A 22,455-nucleotide genomic window follows, 5' to 3' on the forward strand; every position below is an offset into this window, starting at 1 on the left:
GATTGTTAGCAATGGAGTTTGACAGCCCCATTGCTAGCAATATGCCCTATCAGGTCGACCTCCACGTGGTTCCCCCTGGACACCATCGTGAAAAATTCTTGTTGAATTCGTCACGATGGGTTAACTGACCTGCTTCATTCTCACCTATCATCTCTCACTGGTGCCCCGCCGGTGTATACCGATAGCGCGGGTGGGGTTACCATTCCATTATCACCCATTAAATAAAAAAATACTTTCCATCAGGTGGACTATTAGCTTGTTTGTTATTTTTTAATAGTAAAAACTGATTCTTTTAATAAACGGCGTTAGATAAATTTCTATTATTAAGAAAATGTAACTATTATGAGAATTGTTCGTAATTTACAACGATTTTCACAATTGCACGCTCGCGTGGCACATCTGAAATTCATAAATTTGATGTTAATCACTCGGTCCGAATTCCATTTTAATTGCGTATCATTAACAGACGAGATACATAACAATGTGACAATTATTTTCTTCAATAATGCAGTTGTGCTATAGTTATTTATAACTAGCAACTTTTCCCGGCTTTACACGGTGTTTTTAAAGTAAAATAACTCTCCTAGTAAAACTCCTCTCCATGCAAAGGTTGACTGGAAGAGATCTCTTTTAGAGATAAGTTCGCCTTTGCTGACATTGTTATTACTATATGTTTTAGTGCAATAATGAATATATATATATATATATATATATATATATATATATATATATATATATATATATATATATATATATATATATATTATATTTATATCTTTACTCATTTAATAATTTAATTATATTTTAATGTTTGTCGAACACAAGGCATGCTGTGGTTGCCTATAAATGTAAGAACGGTGAGATCTGAGCTGCCAGTGTATTGTATTAAAACTTAGCTTTATTGTAGCTGTATCTTATGTTGGTAATCCTATAAATAAATAAATAAATAAATATATATATACATATTTATATTTTTGACCATATATATATATATACATATGTTACCATAGAAATTGATAAATGATACGTTTTAAAATAAATTTCACTTAGTTTTAAGTTTAAGTGGTGTTTTGTACTTTGTTCAGTGATGTTTATTATTATTATCAATGTTCCAATTAAAATTAATAAATCTTATTACTGATCACATTATACTTCCGACTTCATTTAATTATAAATGTTCCCATTTGTGACATATTTATTACGCGCGTGTGACATTTGTTAATTAAATACGTAGGAAAACCTTCGATTGATAGTTATTTAACGGAATGACAACTTATCAGTATGGAACTGACATGTCGATATTTTTTACTAATTGGTAAGTTTTACAATTTTTTTTTCTAAATATAACTCGTTTAGCTGTCGAGTCAGCATGGGAGATTTAATATTTTTGGATCGACTTTAAAAAAAGAATGATTCTGGATTGGATTGTTTCTTTTTTTTAAGTTTATTACCTCACTAGTGGCCCGCACCGGCGTCGCACGGGTGCACATTTTTAAAAGTGGCCATTAAGGCTGCACACGCGACGGAAGATTAAAAATTGAGTAACTTTTCCCGTTTACTCAACATTTTCCTTCACTGCTCTGCTCATATTGATCGTAGCGTGATGAAAAGTATACTATAACCTGCCCAGGAGTATAAAGAATAATTGTACCAAGTTTCGTTAAAATCCGTCGAGTCGTTTTTGTTTCTATAACGAACATTCAGACAGCAGACAGACAAAAATTTTACTGATTGATTGAAAAATTTTACCCCCTGATAGTTATTTAATAAGTTAAGTTTGGCCCATATTTTTTAAGGAAAATTTTCAGTTCCACTAATGAAAAATTTTTTTAAAAAATAGCTTGTTCAACTTTCAAACCAGTGTAGTTGTGGGCTTATTTTTTTTTAGTTATACGATATTTCTATATGCTTCTATATATGCTTTTATTCCACCTTACTATACTTATACAAGTATAACGTTACATTTATTCATTTTCTGGCTTATTTTTATATTATATAACGCAAATAAAGTATACGCTTTCATTCACTTTTTGGGGAAAAAAGTTAACTTTACTAAGATAACTTTATTAGTATGTACAATATGTACTATAAAGTGTACAATAAAGTAAACATAAAATAAACACCGATCTGACATCTAAATTAACAAATGCATGTATATTAGCTAGCTATCAATATAATTTTGCTACACCCAAACAAGATTTCGTGTACTTGCTCTACATAAGAACACTGTAACAATTACGATGTACTTGGCATTATAATAAATAAATAAATAAATAAATAAATAAATGAAACTCCCTAGTGATTTTGATTTTAACTTAAATAAAAAAAAAGGTAAAAAATACTAGTTGTCGGCGATATAAAACATGTCAGTTTACATTTAGATATGGTTACAGGCGTAATCTCGAGTAGCTTCGACTGATTCGATCTTGCTCGTTTCTTATCGATACGTGAATTGATTTATCATTCTCTATGTCTTGTTTACTAAATATACGAAGGTCTAAGTGTATATGTAAATTCAGCATATAAAACTACCTCTAATATTTAAGATTACCAGAGGGACACTTTGTTCAAAAGTCGTTTGCTTGGACACCTCTGTCCCATTCGTGTTTCTACCGTGAAGCAGTTGTGTTTGCATGGCTGTGTTTCGGTTTGAACGGTGGGATATGGCAGTGAATTTACAGGGTACAGAGGAATAACATCTGAGTACTCAGGTGGTCCTATCAACGTATGCGGGTGTCATGGGCGAAACAGTATACTCTGTTATGTCCATGGTACTGCTCATGTCTATAGGCGACGGTTACCACTTTCCATCAGGTGGGCCGTCAGCTTGTTTGCCATTCTAAGTTGTATAAAAAAAAACCCTTCTTTGCATGTTTTTTTTATTAGTAATCTTGATTTAAATGAATCAAGGTGATATAATTCATGTTTAAAATTAAAGGAAAAATGGTTGAAAAAATAAATTTGACATCTCTGTTTTTTTTTTCGGCAATGGACATTAAAAAGGTATCCAGACACGATCAACTTAAAGTGAACTTATTCTTTTATATAATTTTTGGGCATTCAATGTTATGATGGAAATTGATGGCAAAGAAGGGTTAATGGGATAATATGTGATTTTAACTGCCAAAAGTGGATGGTTCTTTCTGTAAATTACGGTGTCCCTATGGGGTGTCATGTGTCTTATGTACTTACTTATTACAATCACCAATTTGTACCATGAGGCATGTGAATAAATATATAAATGGTTATAAAAATAAATAAATAGTTATACCTCAAAGTGTTCACGAATGGGACAGAGGTGCCCAAGCGAACGACTTTTGTACAAAGCCTCCTTCTGATAATGATTGTAAGTCAGTCAAGTCTCCATCGTATCTTAACTTTAGTTTTACATAAATATAACATGTACATTAAGCGGGAGTTATTAAATATATACATTATTGATTGAAGGTATATCAACGTTGTACGCGTATTGTCTCGGCCTTGTCGCCCGGAAGTGAAGTGGCGACCTCTGTAGGCCGGTGACATTTGGGCATCGATCACGCTGATATATTGTGTTGAGTGATAGCTCCGGCTGATTGAGGACTTTAGGAATCTCTTAAATTAATTTTTAGTATTGCACCTAATTGCCTTCAAAATTATTATGTATTGTAATTGTGAAGGTTTGTAAAGAATTTGTATGAATGTTTCATGAATGATGGGCTGACTTGCCTTTTCATTCTCACCTATCATCCTTCACTGGTGCCTCGTCGGCGTATACTATTTTCATGGATGGTGTTACTATTACATTATCATTCATATAAAAAAAAAAAAAAAACTAGCAATGTAAGATGTGTCAGGTCGGCCTCCACGCGGTTTCCACTGAGAATTATCCAGGTTTATTCCTGATGAACGTTTGGTAATAGGTTAACGTATTCGCCTTAACACTCACCTATTTGGGGGGAAAGGGATTGTTAATAATGGAGACTGAGAATCCCATTGCTAGCAATATACTCGCAACCAAAATGGAAATGATTCATCATGAAAATGGTTTTCATTCTCATCTATGGTAACCCGTTAGCGCCTGCCCATAACGGGATACGTACACCCTATCTGGCGGTGCACCCATGATTAATTCTAAGGGTGATAGATGAGAATGAATCAACACTGGTGCCAGTTAGCACATCATGATGAATTCTTTCACTCACCAAATTATCTGGTGTTCCGCCAGCGTATACCGATAGTGGAAACGAGGTTTTTTTTTGATGGGTGAAAATGGGGAACCGCCTGCGACGCTGGCGGAGGTCGACCTGGTTGGGTTTATTGCTAGCAATTAGTCTCCATTACTAACAATCCCTTTCCCCCTGTGGAAACGAGGTTAGCATTTCATTTTCATTTCAAGTATGTATGTATATATATGGTAATGTGTCTACTAAACAAAAGTGTAAGTTATTGAAACGCGTGTGGCAAAGTGCGAAACGAAAATAAGCATAGTTGCGCGGCGGCGCCGCCAGAGAGCGCCGCGGTGCGACGCCGCGGGTGATGCGCCGTAAACAGATTAGCCTACAAAGTGGTAACGGCAGCAGAAAAACTGGTGCACTGACATTTTATTTAGTCGATTTAAAAAAAAAAAAACTAGCTATTCAATAAAAACCTTTATTCATACAAACAAAAATTTTTAAAAAAAATTTTTGGACTATGTGACAACACAGTGTGTTTTGTCACGTTTTTCAAATTAGGAATTTAGCACAGAGGAAAGAGACAAAACAGTTTCAATTGATGTTTTTATGAATAAGGGAATAATACGAAAATATTTATTCTAAATTTACAATTAATTACCAACGTTAAAAAAGAAGAACTATAAATTATTAGCTGTTTACTTATTAAAAATAATTTTGTGTCAGCTGTTCCAAAAAAAAAAGTAAAGTATTCTAACTGTACAGTCTGTTCACTTTATTTATTTGAAGGGTGCGATATGGCGTTAATTTACTGGGTACAGAGGAGGACCTGAGTCCTCAGGAATGGCAACGCATGGGGGTTATCATGGGCGAAACAGTATACTCTGTTATGTGCATGGTACTGCTCATATCTATAGGCGACGGTTACCACTTTCCATCAGGTGGGCCGTCAGCTTGTTTGCCATTTTAAGTTGTATAAAAAAAGTTTCATAAATAAATAAAACAGTGTTTTGTCTTTCAAATTGAGAAATTGGTACAAAAAAAAAGAAATAAATTTCTCAAAATTAATATACCGTAAAACCATTGATTTTTTTTCTATCGCTGCTGTCGGTACTAGCTCGACAACGGTAGCCAACGAAGCGTGCGCAGTTACGCAACGTCGAGCCCATTGTTTTCTCTGTTGACCCTACTGTGTCACAACACGCGAAGCTACTTAAGAATTATTATGCCGACGGTACTGAGGCAATGACCAGGATGATCCTAGTAGCTCAGCCGAAGGGGGGGGGGGGGGGGAGGAATTTTTAGTAATGGATACTGAGAATTCCATTGCTAGCAATATACCCAACCAGGTCGACCTCCTCGCGGTTCTCCTGGAAACTATCATGGTTAATTCCTGATGAATTCATCATGATGGGCTAACTGGCCTGTTTTCATTCTCATCTATCACTCTTCACTGATGCTCCGCCAGCGTATCCCGTTAGCGCAGACGGGGTTACCATACCATTTTCACTCATAAAAAAAAAAGCTCAGCCGAAAGATAGTCTAGCGACGAGCGCTGTTGTGTTTTTTATAACAATTTACAAACGTGTTAAATTAATCAATTATGTAAATGACAGTAAAAAAGTTAATGTCCCACGGTTTTTTTAATGGCATGGTAACTTTGACTGCATTAACGGTATACGCTGGCAGGATACCAGTGAGGGATGATAGGTGAGGATGAAAAGAAATATACCTGGAGTTTTTAGGAGGGTGGGCAGGGATGTCGACTTGATGGGTTATATTGCTAGCAATGAAGCTGATAGTTCCTATAACTACAATTCCTTTACCTCCAATGTCAAATAGGCCATCATTGAAGTTAAGTCATCACTATTAATCGGATATTTGTTCTGATCAGATCTTACCAGAGGGAGACTTTGTACAAAAGTCGTTTGCTTGAGTACCTCTGTCCCATTCGTGTTTCAACTGTGAAGCAGTTGTGTTTGCATGGCTGTGTTTCGGTTTGAAGAGTGGGATAAGGCAGTGAATTTACTGGGTACAGAGGTATACCATCTGAGTCCTCAGGAATGGCAATGCTTGGGGGGTATCATGGGCGAAACAGTATACTCTGTTTTGTCCATGGTACTGCTCATGTTTATAGGCGACGGTTACCGCTTTCCATCAGGTGGGCTGTCAGCTTGTTTGCCATTCTAAGACCCAAGCAATCGACTTTTGTACAAAGTCTCACTCTAGGCTGGTCACATAGGTCGAAGAATCGACAACCGATGGCGAAGAAAGATTCTTAGCAGCGTAGGACGATACTAGGTGGAGTTACCACTCCAAATACATTGCAGTGGATGCAGGTGACCCAGGACCGTTCCTTATGGCAATCTATGGGGGAGGCTTATGTCCAGCAGTGGACGGAGAATGGCTGAAATGATGATGATGATGAATCTTGTATTTAGTTCAAAAAATACACTGTGACACCCATAGGTACTTCATGCGTTACCATTCCTAAACACTCAGTCATGTCTGTTACTAGCTGCTGACTCAGTTGGCTAAGTGGGTCAGTGTGAGATAAAAAGAATTCGAATGAAAAATTTATTCATAGTACATGAATAACATATACCAGGCTGACGCTGCAGTATGAAAAAAATTACGCGAAACGCGGTGATACCTTGACATATTCTAGTAAGTCATTAATCTGACTCATTAATCGGACGTTGCCAGTTAAAATATTTAGGTTTTTTTTTATACAACTTAGAATGGCAAACAAGCTGACGGCTCACCTAATGGAAAGCGGTAACCGTCGCCTATAGACATGAGCAGTAGCATGGACATAACAGAGTATACTGTTTCGCCCATGATACCCCCCATGCGTTGCCATTCCTGAGGACTCAGGTGTTATTCCTCTGTACCCTGTAAATTCACGCCATATCTCACCCTTCAGACCGAAACACAGCCATGCAAACACAACTGCTTCACGGTTGAAACACGAATGGGACAGAGGTACCCAAGCAAACGACTTCTGTACAAAGTCTCCCTCTGATAGTGAAGACGATGACGAATCGAAGTTTTTTTACTTTAAACATTATAAGGTCATATCTAATTTAACCATGTCTATGTACTTGTACAATTAGACACACAGCGCGGCCCATTTAAATAACATTTAAAAGTAATTTATCATAAAATTTTTAACGTAAAGCGTAATGCGGTGTGAATAAAGTGCTATCCTCTTACGAGGGCGTAACCTTGTCCCTCGACCTTGACCTTGACTGTCTGTACTCCAGTAATCAGGGGCTCCTTAACAGTAATAAGTTCTAATTAACGCGCTTAGCACTGTGTTAATTGATATCCAATAAGTTTTTCGTAATTCATCCTTATTGTTTTTCCAAAAGGCACCGGTTATCATTTGAGATTTCTATTTTATTGCACCATTTATAAAATAATAAATACAGTTAATTTTTTTATGCAACTAAGAATGGCAAACAAGCTGACGGTCCACCTGATGGAACGTGGTAACCGTTACCTATAGACATGAGCAGTACCATGGACGTAACAGAGTATACTGTTTCGCCCATGATACCCCCCATTCCTTTGGACTCATATCCCACCCTTCAAACCGAAACATAGCAATGCAAACACACTGATTCACGGTAGAAACACGAATGGGACAGAGGTGTCCAAGCAAACGACTTTTGTACAAAGTCCCCCTCCGGTAATTTCAATAAAAAGTGATACAAAAGGCGGCCTTATCGCTAAGCAATCTCTTCCAGACAACCTTTGGGTAGAGGACATTGAGACAAAGAGATTAGTGTAAGGATGGTGCCTCTAACACCCGGATCTCTGATGGATAATGGACATAGTATTGCAGCAGAATTTGCTTCGGTAAATATGAAGCTACGAATTTGTTTCACCACATTTCGAACGCGTTTTGTCATACCTTCGTGACGCAATGAGAACTTCCATTAAATGATTGTGCGTTATAGTATTACATGGGTGCCGTGAATGGGATGGCTTGCATCATTCAAGGATTCTATGGAATGTTTGATTTTTTTTAAGTATTTTGACACATGTTTTTGGAGGACGATGGCTTCGTCGAAAATGTGGTAAGTGTTTATTTTAGGTCGTGATTTCTGACGCTCATACTGTTGACTAGTTTATATGAATGGGAACACTCACTGTGTAAACAGTTTGATGTCGTATGACTCATTTTATGGTGCATTTATGTAATAAAACTGTTAGAGTAAGAGGTTATATTTTAGAATACAATAGAAATGACCTTATTCAAATAGACTTGTTTCCAAGCTCTTTTAAAACTTTTTTTTTTGATTGTCGGGATGTACCAGAGGGAGATTTTGTACAAAAGTCGTGCTTTAGTACCTCTGTCCCATTCGTGTTTCAACCGTGATATGGGACATGGCGTGAATTTACTGGGTACAGAGGAATAACACCTGAGTCCTCAGGAATGGCAACGCATGGGGGTATCATGGGCGAAACAGTATACTCTGTTATATCCATGGTACTGCTCATGTCTATAGGCGACGGTTACCACTTTCCATCAGGTGGGCCGTCAGCTTGTTTGCCATTCTAAGTTGTATAAAAAAAACGTGTATGTAAGTGGTTTTATATTCATATATCTTAGATTAAAAGATCTTCTGTTTTGTCATAATTTTAAAAAAACTTGTTTGTGTAAACCTGTATTAAAAAGCACTCTTTAATCGTTATTTTTAAATCGACTGCAAGGGTTGGAAGATCGTTATCTGTTGAGAGGAGTCCGCAAGAAACTCAACAGTTACTCTTTTAAATCTCTGTCAACATTAGTTGGAGCTGGTTATGTAGAAAATAGCCATATTTCCATGTCCATAAGATATGGTTGTTTTCTTTTTCCATTAGCTCTGACTGTTTTGGATATATTTATTATAGCTATTGTTTTCCCCAATTCGCTCAACAAGGTCTGTTGAGGATTGCAACCTTTTTTTTTATTTTAACACCTTTTTTTATTTTTATTTTATCTGACTGATGTTCTTTTGTTTTTCATTGCAAAATTTTCTATTAAATGTACGGAAGCAGTGTATTATTAATAGACAATTATTAAAGTATTTAATTTTCACCATACAATTAGGAAATTCATTAAACCCGACAAGGTCTTACATAAATGCAGTCGCCAATCGTAGCGTGTACATGATTTCTATTACTGTAGATGTATTATTTCAAAATGCAGTTACGTCTTTAACGAAGAAAATGTCGAACGTGCATTTTTCATACAGTCTTGGGCAACCTTTTATGGGCTTACGTTCACTATAAGCTAATGGCCAAGTTCACAATGTTAGTCGTAATTCGGTGGCGAGCGGTGACACCCAATCGACCGGAGCGACGGTAAAGGGTAAACGACCTTTGTCAATACAACAAATGAAGCGATTGAACATTTACCTCGGTATTTTTTTTTATGTAACTTAGACTGGCAAACAGGCTGACGGCTCACCTGATGGAAGGTAGTAACCGTCACCTATATATATATATATATATATATATATATATATATATATATATATATATATATATATATATATATATATATATATATATATATATATATATATATATATATATATATATATAGGTTTCTTTGGACATTGATGGCCAGCACTGATTGGTAATCAATATTAATTTGTATTGGATGCTACATTTCAATACTATAGATGGAAGGTAGTAACCGTCACCTATATATATATATATATATATATATATATATATATATATATATATATATATATATATATATATATATATATATATATATATATTAGAATGGCAAACAAGCTGACGGCCCACCTGATGGAAAGTGGTAACCTTCGCCTATAGACATGAGCAGTACCATGGACATAACAGTACACACACATACTGTTTCGCCCATGATACCCCCCATGCGTTGCCATTCCTGAGGATTCAGGTGTTATTCCTCTGTACCCTGTAAATTCACGGTTGGATAACCAATATTTAATATACACGTATCTGTTTATTACACCAACATATAGATATTGCTGTTCCTATAAATTATATTTATTACATTGAATTCACTTATTATATTACAAGTGTTTAGTAAGTAACCCTGCGGAGTGAGGCCCTGGTGACCTGTAATACAGGTATTCTTATACCTATCTCAGGCACCAGTCTCTCACTATTATATTTATAATTTGATTAATATAAGCATTGCATTTCACTGTAATGAATTGTGAAGAGAAATAAATCTATTTATTATTATTGCTATGTATCACCTAAGTCTAGTATACATCTCTGGGGGAAAGGGATTGTTAGTAATGGAGACTGAGAATCCCATTGCTAGCAATGTACCCAACCAGGTCGACCTCCTCGCGGTTCCCCTGGAAACTATCATGGTTAATTCCTGATGAATTCATCATGATGGGATAACTGGCCTGTTTTCATTCTCATCTATCACGCTTCACTGGTGCTCCGCCAGCGTATCCCGTTAGCGCAGGCGGGGTTACCATACCATTTTCAGCCATCAAAAAAAAAAAAAAAAGTATATATCTCTATTTTAGTAAATATAATAGCAGACAATGTGTTTAATTTGTTTAAATTAGCTATTTGAGTGGCGAGATCACACGCCACAAGGATTGGCGTATCAAATTACAACGCTGATTGATCAATCTAATGATTGACTGCATTGATTGAAACCAAGGCTGGCTAATTTAGAGTCTAGAAAATAAAACAGTTAGTGACATTTCACTTCTGTCGATCCTTACAAATTTTTATTTATTTATACAACTTAAAATGGCAATCAAGCTGACGGCCCACCTGATGGAAAGTGGTAACCGTCGCCTATAGACATGAGCAGCGCCATGGACATAACAGAGTATACTGTTTCGCCCATGATACCCCCATGCGTTGCCATTCCTGAGGACTTAGGTGTTATTCCTCTGTACCCTGTAAATTCACGCCATATCCCACCCTTCAAACCGAAACACAGCCATGCAAACACAACTGCTTCACGGTAGAAACACTAATGGGACAGAGGTACCCAAGCAATTGACTTTTGTACAAAGTCTCCCTTTGGTAAAAGTGAAAGTTAGTCTGTTTGTTTGTCACCTCTAAGTGCCTTACTGGCTCAATTATTTATCACGGAATTTGATATACACGTACTAGGACATTTCGTTTATTTATTTCATTTAGGAATATATCCCGGTCACACGGACATAGTCGCGGGTAAAAACTAGTAGTAAAATATTGTAGTTCACAGTGTTTTCTCTCTCTAATTAAATCTGATATTTTTAAATTTCTTACCATACTTAATACAGCTATTTCTGTGATTCCTGTTTAGTTTTCAACATTTTCCTGATTTGCTGAAATATTTTGAGCTTACTGAAAACCATAAATGAGCATACAAACTAACAATTATTTGCGACATCTATTTAATTAATATCTATGTTTGTTACAGAGCCAGTGATGTCCAACTAGTCGTGAACAATGGCGTGCGTGGGCGCAGTGCTACTGGAGGCGCGGTCTTTCAGGCCGTTCCGCTCCTCGGAGGAGTACCTCTATGCTATGAAGGAGGACCTCGCCGAGTGGATGACGGTCCTCTACCCAGAGCTTAGGATTAACGCTGACAATTTCCTGGACAGGCTGGACACAGGCGTCGTCTTGTGCACGGTGAGTTGCATTTGTTTTTTATTAATTTCGGATAAATGACGGAATTTTACATTTGTTTTAATTAATAGCGGAATCATACATTTGTTTCAACAAATGGCGATGTCTTACGTCTAATTGAACAAATGGCGAAATCTCACATTCATTTCAATGAATGTTGAAATTCGCATTTATTTAAAAAATGGCGAAACTTTACACTTATTTGTGTAAATGCAAAATTTTGCCATCGTTTGTATAGATTAGGAAAAGTTTCATGTGTGTTTAAATGCAAGATATGACCCATTTAGCCATTTAAGCGTAACTTCAATAACAAACACACGAACATTTTTAAAAACTTTGACGAATGTAAATATTGTTGTATTTAATATTGATCGACCGATTGATTAATTAATTGATTGACTGACTGATTGATTGAATAATCTGATTGATTGAATAATCGATTGATTGAATGACTGATTGATTGAATGATCGATCGATCGATTGATTGACTGACCGATTGATTGATTAATTGAAATACTGGCTGATTGATTGATTGACTGATTGATTGAATATTCGATTGATTAATTTAGAATACAAATTAGAACATATAATTAATACTTTTAGAAAATGTACTCGTACAGTAAAAACTACATCGGAAATGGTTGTGTAATTTAGAAGAACTAAGTAGCTAAACAGACAGATAGAACGTCCATAACGACTTTATTGCATACGGCATTTTTTTTTATTTTATATTTCATCATATCATCATCACGTTATCAGCCGTTTACTGCCCACTGCTAAATATAATAAGCCTCCCCCTGTTAGGGAAGTTTTGCCAGTAATTGCCATGCTTGACAGGCGGGTTGGCAACAGCTGTTTAATTTTTGGTTGGATTATTTTAAGAAGGACGCTGCTGCCCATCTCTCGATCGTGAAGCTCCCTTAGTCGCCTCTTACGACACCCACGGGAAAGAAAGAAAGCTCATTCTATGCCGGAACCATATGGTATTTTTTAATATCTATTTATATAGCGTTAATTAAGTAGGTATTATGTTAACAGGATGTGTAACGCATCGTCACTATGCACTCGATGCACCTGCCTAATTGTTATCAGTCATAATAAGAAATAAATGCATAATTCCCTACGTTATCAGCATTTAATACCTGCATTGAATCATAAAACTTATGTTGCCCCAATTTATATGCGACTAGGGTCACGTAATTTTGATATTCTGAAAGGTGTATAAATGAATTTAATTTTAGAAGTAGGAAAGTAATAAAATGGACCGCTAGATGGCGTATCAAGATGTAATATATTTTATACCAGATTTTGTTAGTCCTTCAAGGACTAATTATTTATTAATTGTATAAAATCGGATCAAATTTGGCAATGGTACACAAGAGATTTATTTTTATTTTATTTTATTTTGGTACAAATAAAAAAATAAACGGTCCTGGCAAAAAAAAAAATATATATATATATATATATATATATATATATATATATATATATATATATATATATATATATATATATATATATTAAATTTTTTTTACGTTATATAAAAATAGTCAATGAGTAATATAAACAATAGTAAAAATATATGTAGTTACTACAACTCACACAATCCTAAAAGGAGAGGACAACAAAACATTCTAACAGACTGCAATGAGATCTTATGGACGTAAATCGCACAGCTCGCAGACTGAAACGCATAAGGCCCCAAGACATGATTCTATAAAATAAAGTAGGATGCGACTCAAGTCGCGTACTGAGCACGCCATTAAAGTGTACGTCAAAAATACTATTTATTGTCGCAGCAAGGAGACAGATCGTAGTATATATAATATAAAGCCAAAAAAAATGTAGTTAATTGACACAATTTAACTATAAGCGTACAAAGTAAGTATATAGAGAGATTAAATGATATATATATATATATATATATATATATATATATATATATATATATATATATATATATATATATATATATATATATATATATATATAAATGGATACATACAGAGTTGTAGATAATTGACGTATGTATATAGCGTAACAACACAAGGATTCTTCCCAGGTTGTCTGTAAGAGATTGCTCCTAGCGATAAGGCCGCCTTTTGTATATGCACATTCTGTATAAATACTCCTTGTATACAATGTAATACAACATTATAAGAGATATGATAACCAAATCTGAACCAATACAAAAGAATACAGGCGAATTGAGAAGGGTAGTTGATGGTCGAGAGATGGGTAGTATTGTCTTTTAAAACATCACCAAAGCCTAGCTGCGTTTGCCAACCTGGCTGCCAAGCATCGCAACTACTGGGGGGGGGGGGAAGGGATTGTTAGTAATGGAGTCTGAGAATCCTATTGCTAACAATATACCCAACCAGGTCGTCCTCCTCGCGGTTCCCCCTGGAAACTGTCATGGTTAATTCCTGATGAATCCATCATGATAGGCTAACTGGCCTGTTTTCATTCTCATCTATCACCCTTCAATGGTGCTCCGGCAGCGTATCCCGTTGGCGCAGGCGGGGTTACCATTTCATTTTCATCCACCAAAAAAAAAAAACTCTAAATAAGAATACATAAAGTTACAAATAAGTGTCAATCAAGCTTAGCATGATTTCATAAAACGATATCAACTGTATTACTGCACGTAACATGGGATTAAATGTATTGCAAATTGACTGTGCCATGATTGTGTAATAAATTTTATTAATTAGACATATTTACAAGGCAACAGTTTGCTGTTATTAATATTTTTTTTTTATACAACTTAGAATGGCAAACAAGCTGACGGCCCACCTGATGGAAAGTGACAACCGTCGCCTATAGACATGAGCAGTACTATCGACATAACAGAGTATACTGTTTCGCCCATGATACCACCCATGCGTTGCCATTCCTGAGGATTCAGATGTTATTCCTCTGTACCCTGTAAATTCACACCATATCCCACCCTTCAAACCGAAACACAGCCATGCAAACACAACTGCTTCACAGTTGAAACACGAATGGGACAGAGGTACCCGAGCAATGGACTTTTGTACAAAGTCTCCCTCTGGTAGTGTGAGTACCAAGTCGTTCAGTGTCAACCAATGAGGTGTAAGCGAATCGAGTTACACATTTTGGATTGCGTGTTACCGCTATGAAAGAATGGAATAAAAATATTAATGTACAAGTAGTTAGGCTTAAATCAGTGTTTCCCAATGTTTTACGTGCCACGCCCCACTTGAACATTTCTAAAATTTTTATGTCCCCATACATAATTTTTCCCGACAAAGTTTACTCGACGACTCTAATCGCCCAGTTGATACTTTGGTAACGTCAAACGAAATTATACCTAATAAATATTTACAGCATTTTTTTTTAATTTACTTGTTTTGTTGAATTTGGCACCGATATTTGATCGTAGCATTTAAATAGCTCGAAGCAAGAGGATTAAAATCGTTTCGAGTCCATTTTTTAATCCCCCCCCCCCCATTACTATCAAATTGCCCCCCTGTGGGGCGTGGGCCTTACGTTGGGAAACACCAGCTTAGATTATATATTTAGGTTTTGACTTCGAAGGTGAGAAAATTAATGTGGCGCCGATGTGCGTAACGTGCACAAAGCGTACAGACGAATGGTGAAGCTGCTGCTTTAAATGGACTAAAAAGACCCATAAAAATGTAAATCTTTTAAAAAAAAATCGTTAAAATTAAGTTAATTTTACAAAATTGAATATTTCCGAATTGAATATTTATTATGTTTATAAAATGCAAGGTTTCCTTCTCTAAAAAAGTCTCAAGAGAATAGGTGCAATGTGTATGATACATTATACAAATATATTATTTGTGTATTAAATAAAAAAGGATACATTGCAGTTCTTATTCTATGCTATTTCAATTAATATAAATTAATATTATTCACGAGTGACAAAATATATCAAAATTAATATAACATTTATCCTGTTTATAGGATTATTAACACATTATTTTGTATGGAATTTTGTTTAATGGAAAATTTATAACCTACGATGTCTGTGACATAAGAATAGGTACCTTCAAATTGTGTTAGATCTTTGTCTATGAAATTACTTCCGATTTTTAATACTGGCCACATTTTAATATTTTTAAAGGTACTCAGAATTCCAAATTCAAATTAATTATACAGCTATGATGTATTAAAAATAAGCTGTTTGCCCGCAATTCTCTTTTTTTTTCCTCAAAAACCAAGGAAGAATGAAATGCGGATAAATACCTGAAAATTATAATAATTACATTTAAAAAAAGAGTCCAATTTTTTTATTCTTGTGTGAGCGAATTGGCGCGCTTTTTTTTTTTTAATAAATATGCGTCAGCCATGATCTAAGAGTACCGAGAATTATAATTATTATTTGCATTTTTAATTGTGATGTCCCGTTTCGAATAACAGTAAGTCCATACAACTTTGGAACACCTGGGAAGGAAGCCAGTTCCATAATCTGAGCATTGGAACGTGTTAAATCTTTTATAGATTAAATGATTGGTTAACACGTCCATTTCTAAATACGTTTTCGCTACCGCACACAGTTATGGGAAAGAGCGAGAAAGCAGAAATGCTGTATCGCTCTTTTCGCATTTTAAATTCAAATATTTTAATTCTAATGTGTCTACAAAATGTCTTATCGCTCTACGACGCTGACGGTGCGTTTTATTCGTTTTAAACTAAGACTGGTAAGATTGCTAGAGAGTTTTAACCGACTTCAAAAAAGAGTAGGTACTCAATTCGGTTGCATTTTTTATAATTAATTATAAATCTGATAAATAAATACTATGGAGTCGGGTTTATTTATTTATTTATACAACTTAGAATGGCAAACAAGCTGATGGAAAGTAGTAACCGTCGCCTATAGACATGAGCAGTAGCATGGACATAACAGAGTATACCGTTTCGCCTATGATACCTACCATGCGTTGCCATTCCTGAGGACTCAGGTGTTATTCCTCTGTGCCCAGTAAATTCACGCCATATCCCACTCTTCAAACCGAAACACAGCCATACAAACACAACTGCTTCACGGTTGAAACAGGAATGAGCCAGAGGTACCCAAGCAATCGACTTTTGTACAAAGTCTCCCTCTGGTTTAAAACAATTAATATAATTTTGTATGTAAACACTAGTGGCTATAACGTTGATTTGATTTTTATTATCATAATGTTTTATATTGATGAATAATTTTTATTATTATTTCATTTATTTATTTATAAATAAAATAATGTTTGTTACCTCACAACTCTGTTATTTATAAACCGATCTATATATACAAAATAATCTTTTTCTATTTGATAAATTTTTACTTCGAAATTAGTCTTAAGAGGAAGTAGACCACTTTAACTTAAATAACTTTAACGTTGGTCTTATTCAATCTATGTTAGCTGAACTTAAACCAGACATTTTTGAACATCTCTGTAAATTATTGATGCCCATTAATTCTTCTCTCTCCGCGTCTAGGGAAAGTAGATAAAGTTTTGTTTGAGAAATCAGTTCAGGGTACGATAGGACTGATATACCTGAAGAAGGTAAAAGCCCTGAAAATAATAATAATAATAATAATAAAAGTAGAAATGTTATCAAAATCGTTACAATAGTTTCAAAATAACTGGTTATACGACTGATGTCAGCATTTTTTATGCAACTGGAAATGTCTTTAATTATGTCACGATAGTATTTTTTTTATCACCGATTAGAATACTCCATTACATATTCAGACGTAAACTCAGAAACGCATTTGACCTTGGCGCCGACAATATTTGGATACCTACTGCTCATTTTTAGATGGCCATAGAATTATTGATCGGTCGAGACTAGGTTTTTTAATTTACTAGCGACCCGCCCCGGCTTCGCACGGGTAGTAGAGCAAATATGCTTAGAAAGAAGTAATTTCTTCAAAGAACCATGCGAGTCACACACGACACGATAGGTAAGAGAAGTCAAGGTTAAATATTAAATATTGGAATGGCAACGCATGGGGGGTATCATGGGCGAAACAGTACACTCTGTTATGTCCGTGGTACTGCTCATGTCTATAGGCGACGGTTACCACTTTCCATCAGGTGGGCCGTCAGTTTGTTTGCCATTCTAAGTTGTGTAAAAAAATCGACTTTTGTACAAAGTCTCTCTCTGGTAAATAATTTGATCATGAACTTAGGTTTTTTTTTAATTATCTCAGATATCGATTCACATTATTGTAATGCATATTATTTTTACGAAATATGGAGACGCGCTGTCGGATTGCAGCAAACGTCCACCTCTAATGAATCGTTGCCACATCACCAAGGCTACCGGCCTGGGACGTAAGAGTAGTTATTTACATAAAAAAGTAAACAAAATATTGACTTTTGTATTTATATTCGTACCACTAATGCTAGATTTGCATATACCACTGTGGATAACATGAATCTAAACAGTTCACACTTTACAGTAATGGCCCACACTTTACTTCCCAGTTGGTTTGATATTAATTTTGTAACTAGCTGATGTTTTCTTTATGAAGTAAAAAATTGCTTTTTGTGATGAAAAATCTACTTATAAATATAGGATTTCGCATTTTGAATTATATATAAGTTAGTTTTAAATAATGTAAATAAATATAACAAAGTAAATTTTACAGAGTACAGAGGAATAACATCTGAGTCCTCAGGAATGGCAACGCATGGGTGGTATCATGGGCGAAACAGTATACTCTGTTATGTCCATGGTACTGCTCATGTCTATAGGCGACGGTTACCGCGTACTGTCATGTGGGCCGTCAGTTTCTTGGCCATTCTAAATTGCATAAAAAAATCTTTGCTAAGTGACAAAAAAAATTTACCACTAACTTCGGAAATAAATACTTGTGTTTAATGTACTATAATAGGAAAAGATAAACATATTACCGGGATTAGCTTTCAGACAAGGACGGCTAGATTACGTGTCTGTATTGCGATTGATTCACAAACATTTCAGTGGAATTCGTTTCGACTAATCGGCCGTCCATTTTAATTTCCAACTTTATCTTATCTGTCTAGGAAGGCGAACCTCATTACACTATGATTGTTGTGGACAGAACACAGATAAAGTATTATTTAGTGATACCAGGTGTTTGTTGGTCTATGACAAATTCGCGCCATTTTCCTTTGTCATGTGACAAGACAATTATTCCATTTTTAGAGAAGTAAAAATACAATTTGTCATAGAGAATTCACAAAGAAGTTTGAGTACTTTTGTATTATACTATATATTATAATATTTAGCAATTAACAACGTCTATAGGCGACGTTTGCCACTTTCCATCAGGTGGGCCGTCAGCTTGTTTGCCATTCTAAGTTGTATAAAAAAAAACTTTTATTGTTGGGAAGGGGGGGGTATATTCAAATCAAAAGCTTTATTAAAATAAACTTGTTTACAAGCACTTAATTTTTTTTAATCTCCTGCAGGGTTCGGAAGGTTGTTATCTGTTGTGAAGAGTCCGCAACAAACTCAACAGTTACTCTTTTAAATCTCTGTTAACATTATGACTGTATTTATTTATATGTACTATGTCTAAAATTACATGGTCGTTAAAAGCCCGTGAAAATAAGACTCGTTTCCTTTAAATTGATATTTCAAAGTTCGTCATATCATAGTTCTCGATACGGCTACTTCTCCTACTGTAATCCCGTAAAGGTCCTGCATTTATTCAGCAAATAATGGTATTTACTAACAAAATTTTCTTTGGGAAGCACGCTTAATATCCAGAGAAGATAAAGAACATCGCTACAAAGAACATTTTATAATTCCTTATCAATGATATGATAGCAATTTGCAGCGAACTTTAAAATAGGGCGAGCACAAAAGATCTTAAGATGAAATTGTTCGGATTGATATCTGCTGCTGATTTTCACCATCGTACAACCCGCCACAAACTAAAGTTTCATCTCAACCATCTGGACGAGTGGCGGTCCTCCACCGTGCGTTTTTCAATGCGCTTTCTTCCACGCACAACCACTCTTTGGAATCAACTTCAGCAGCAGTATTTCCGAACCGATACGACAACATGACCTTCAAGAAAAGAGCATATTCCTTTTTGAAAGGCCGGCAGCACACCTGCAATGCCGTTGGTGTTGCGGGTGATCATAGGCGGCGGTAGTCATTTACCATCAGGTGAGCCGCACGATCGTTTGCCCCCTGTGTTGTAAATAAAAAGGTCGCAGTGTCACAGGTTCTTCTGCCTGAAAAGCCCGTCTTTCAATAACAATAATGATTCTATAAAAGTCCCCTACTTGTTAAGCAAATAATAATGGTGTTTATTAACTAAACGTTACCTTAAAGCGTTTACTGAGGTCATTAATTCGTGCACTATGTTTAACATAACAGCTGTGATCATGTCTCGACGATAGATCGGCACCTGCGTAGGTGCGCGGGCGCCGGTACTTACAGGTGGGTATAAATTGTCAGTCCTATTGAATTAATATTTATCTAAGTTAATAATTACATTAGCAAATTGCATATTCGTATATTAATAGAGAGGGCAATGAATTGTAACAATATTATAATACTAACTTGCTGCCACGGCTTCGCATGGTAATAACTACCGGTTTTTTTTTAAATGGATGATAATGGTATGGCAACCCCGCCTGCGCTAACGGTATACGCTGGCGAGGCACCAGTGAGGGGTGATTGGCGAGAATGAAAAGACAGGTTAGTTGGCCCATACTCACGACTTCTAGAAGAATTAACCACAATGTGTTCTAGGGGGTACCGCGTGGAGGTTGACCTGATAGGTAAAGCTGTTTGCTACTTGCCTACTAATGCCGTCGGCGTAGGGTTACCATTTCATCATCACCTTAGAAAATAATTCATCATTAGGAATTATCGTTCATATATCATATTTGTTTTCTTTAATACATTAAACCTTAGAGAACGATACTTGAATGTGTATTAACACATTAGCTGTGTCCCACGGCTTTGCCCGCGTGTTGCAGCATAAAAAGTATCTCATTATGTTAATTCAGGATGTACTCCATCTGTGCACCATATTATATTAAAATCTATTCAGCAGTTTAAGTGTGAGTTAGTGATTATAATAAAATAGAAAATAATATTAATAGAAAAGTTTTTGATTCAAAAACAACTTTTTACCGTGGTTTTGTCTGCATAAATTAGTTTTTACAGTCAATTACTATTTATCTAGAATTTAAAGAAGGGATTTGTATCAGAATAGAATTTAGTTTTTTTTTTTCTTTAATAATCTGACTCGAACGTTGTTTTGCTCTTTACCGCCACCTATCGGATCAATTTTGCATCTTATCGGGATTTATCGAATTTCTTTAAAATTGGCTGAGCGGATTCAGCGATTAGAGGGCCAAACACCGTGACACGTGATTTCTGTAATTATATTAAGATATTTACTAATGTATATTAAGTATATATAACATATAAAAAATCTTATAACAAATAAAAAGGCTGGAAGAGGTTGTTTTAGCGATAAGACCAGATTATCTTAAAAATGTAAAGTAATAATAAAATTATTTAAAAGAGCAACACGCAAGTTTCTTGCTCGTTCTTCTTGTGATGAGACAGCTTTCCGAACGAGCGGTAGATTAAAAGAAATGTAATGACTTTTCAAAAGTGCTTCAATGTAAGTTTATTTGAATAAATGATTTCTATTCTATTCTATTCTATCTTTTGTACTTCATATATATATATATATATATATATATATATATATATATATATATATATATATATATATATATATATACACAGATTAACACACATAACACATAATTTTTTTGTATTTTTTTTATTCTACCATCTTTAGTATCATCGTTTCAATTCATGTCTGTGATTCAAACAAAGCAGATGATCTAACCACGATCTCGTAGTCCTTGATAGATCACGGATCGATACGCAGTCAATAATTATAATTATAGATGGCGCGGGCGGCACCGGCGCCGGCGCAGGTGTATAAACTGTCTATTCACAATGACAAAATTTCATATGTATATTATTCTATTTATTAACACACATACAAACATATATGAGTTTAATACATGTTGGATTGCATGTATTTTGCGTGAATTGACTGGGTACAGAGGAATAACACCTGAGTCCTCCCTGCCTGAGGAATGGTAACGCTTGGGGGGTATCATGGACGAAACAGAATACTCTGTTATGTCCATGGTACTGCTCATGTCTATAGGCGACGGTTACTACTTTCCATCAGGTGGGCCGTCAGCTTGTTTGTCATTCTAAGTTCTATAAAAAAAAATACAAAGGCGAACTTATCTCTAAAAGAGGTATCTTCCAGTCAACCTAACACAGTGACATAGGAAGCAGTTTTATTTTCTTTGCTAGCGGGTCTGAAACGGATACTCAAAATTTCAAAATTGATCTACTAGTCAAAAACCGGATGTCGTATCAAAGGCCTTCATTTCTATATTTTAAAATGTATTTTTATTTATTTTTATGAGGCGTAGTTTTTTTAGTTATGATCAAAAATATGACAGAAAAAGTCATTCCCCTTCATCTCTTAAGTTTCTGAAACGAAAAATCCAAAATAATTGCATTAATTTACAAAAATCATCATCATCAGCCTTTAACTGTCCACTGCTGAACATAAGCCACCCCCTTGGGGGGTTTTACCAGTAGTTGCCACGTTTGACAGGCGGACTGGCAATCG

General features: G+C 35.4%; 1 protein-coding gene across 2 annotated transcripts in view; it reads left to right on the plus strand.

Annotated features, from left to right (window-relative positions):
• LOC113519368 (GAS2-like protein pickled eggs) overlaps positions 1-22,455 on the plus strand; it is a 195,721-nt gene that overhangs the window by 98,307 nt on the left and 74,959 nt on the right. For both annotated transcript variants that reach the window (XM_052895736.1, XM_052895735.1), the window contains exon 2: positions 11,590-11,801. In XM_052895736.1, coding sequence (XP_052751696.1) covers positions 11,619-11,801 — 183 coding nt within the window. In that variant the 5' untranslated portion in view covers positions 11,590-11,618. The remainder of the gene's footprint in view (positions 1-11,589; positions 11,802-22,455) is intronic.

The sequence above is a fragment of the Galleria mellonella genome, unplaced genomic scaffold (genome assembly GCF_026898425.1).
Source record: "Galleria mellonella isolate WM207_F2 unplaced genomic scaffold, CSIRO_AGI_GalMel_v1 utg3070, whole genome shotgun sequence".
Lineage (NCBI taxonomy): Eukaryota > Metazoa > Arthropoda > Insecta > Lepidoptera > Pyralidae > Galleria > Galleria mellonella.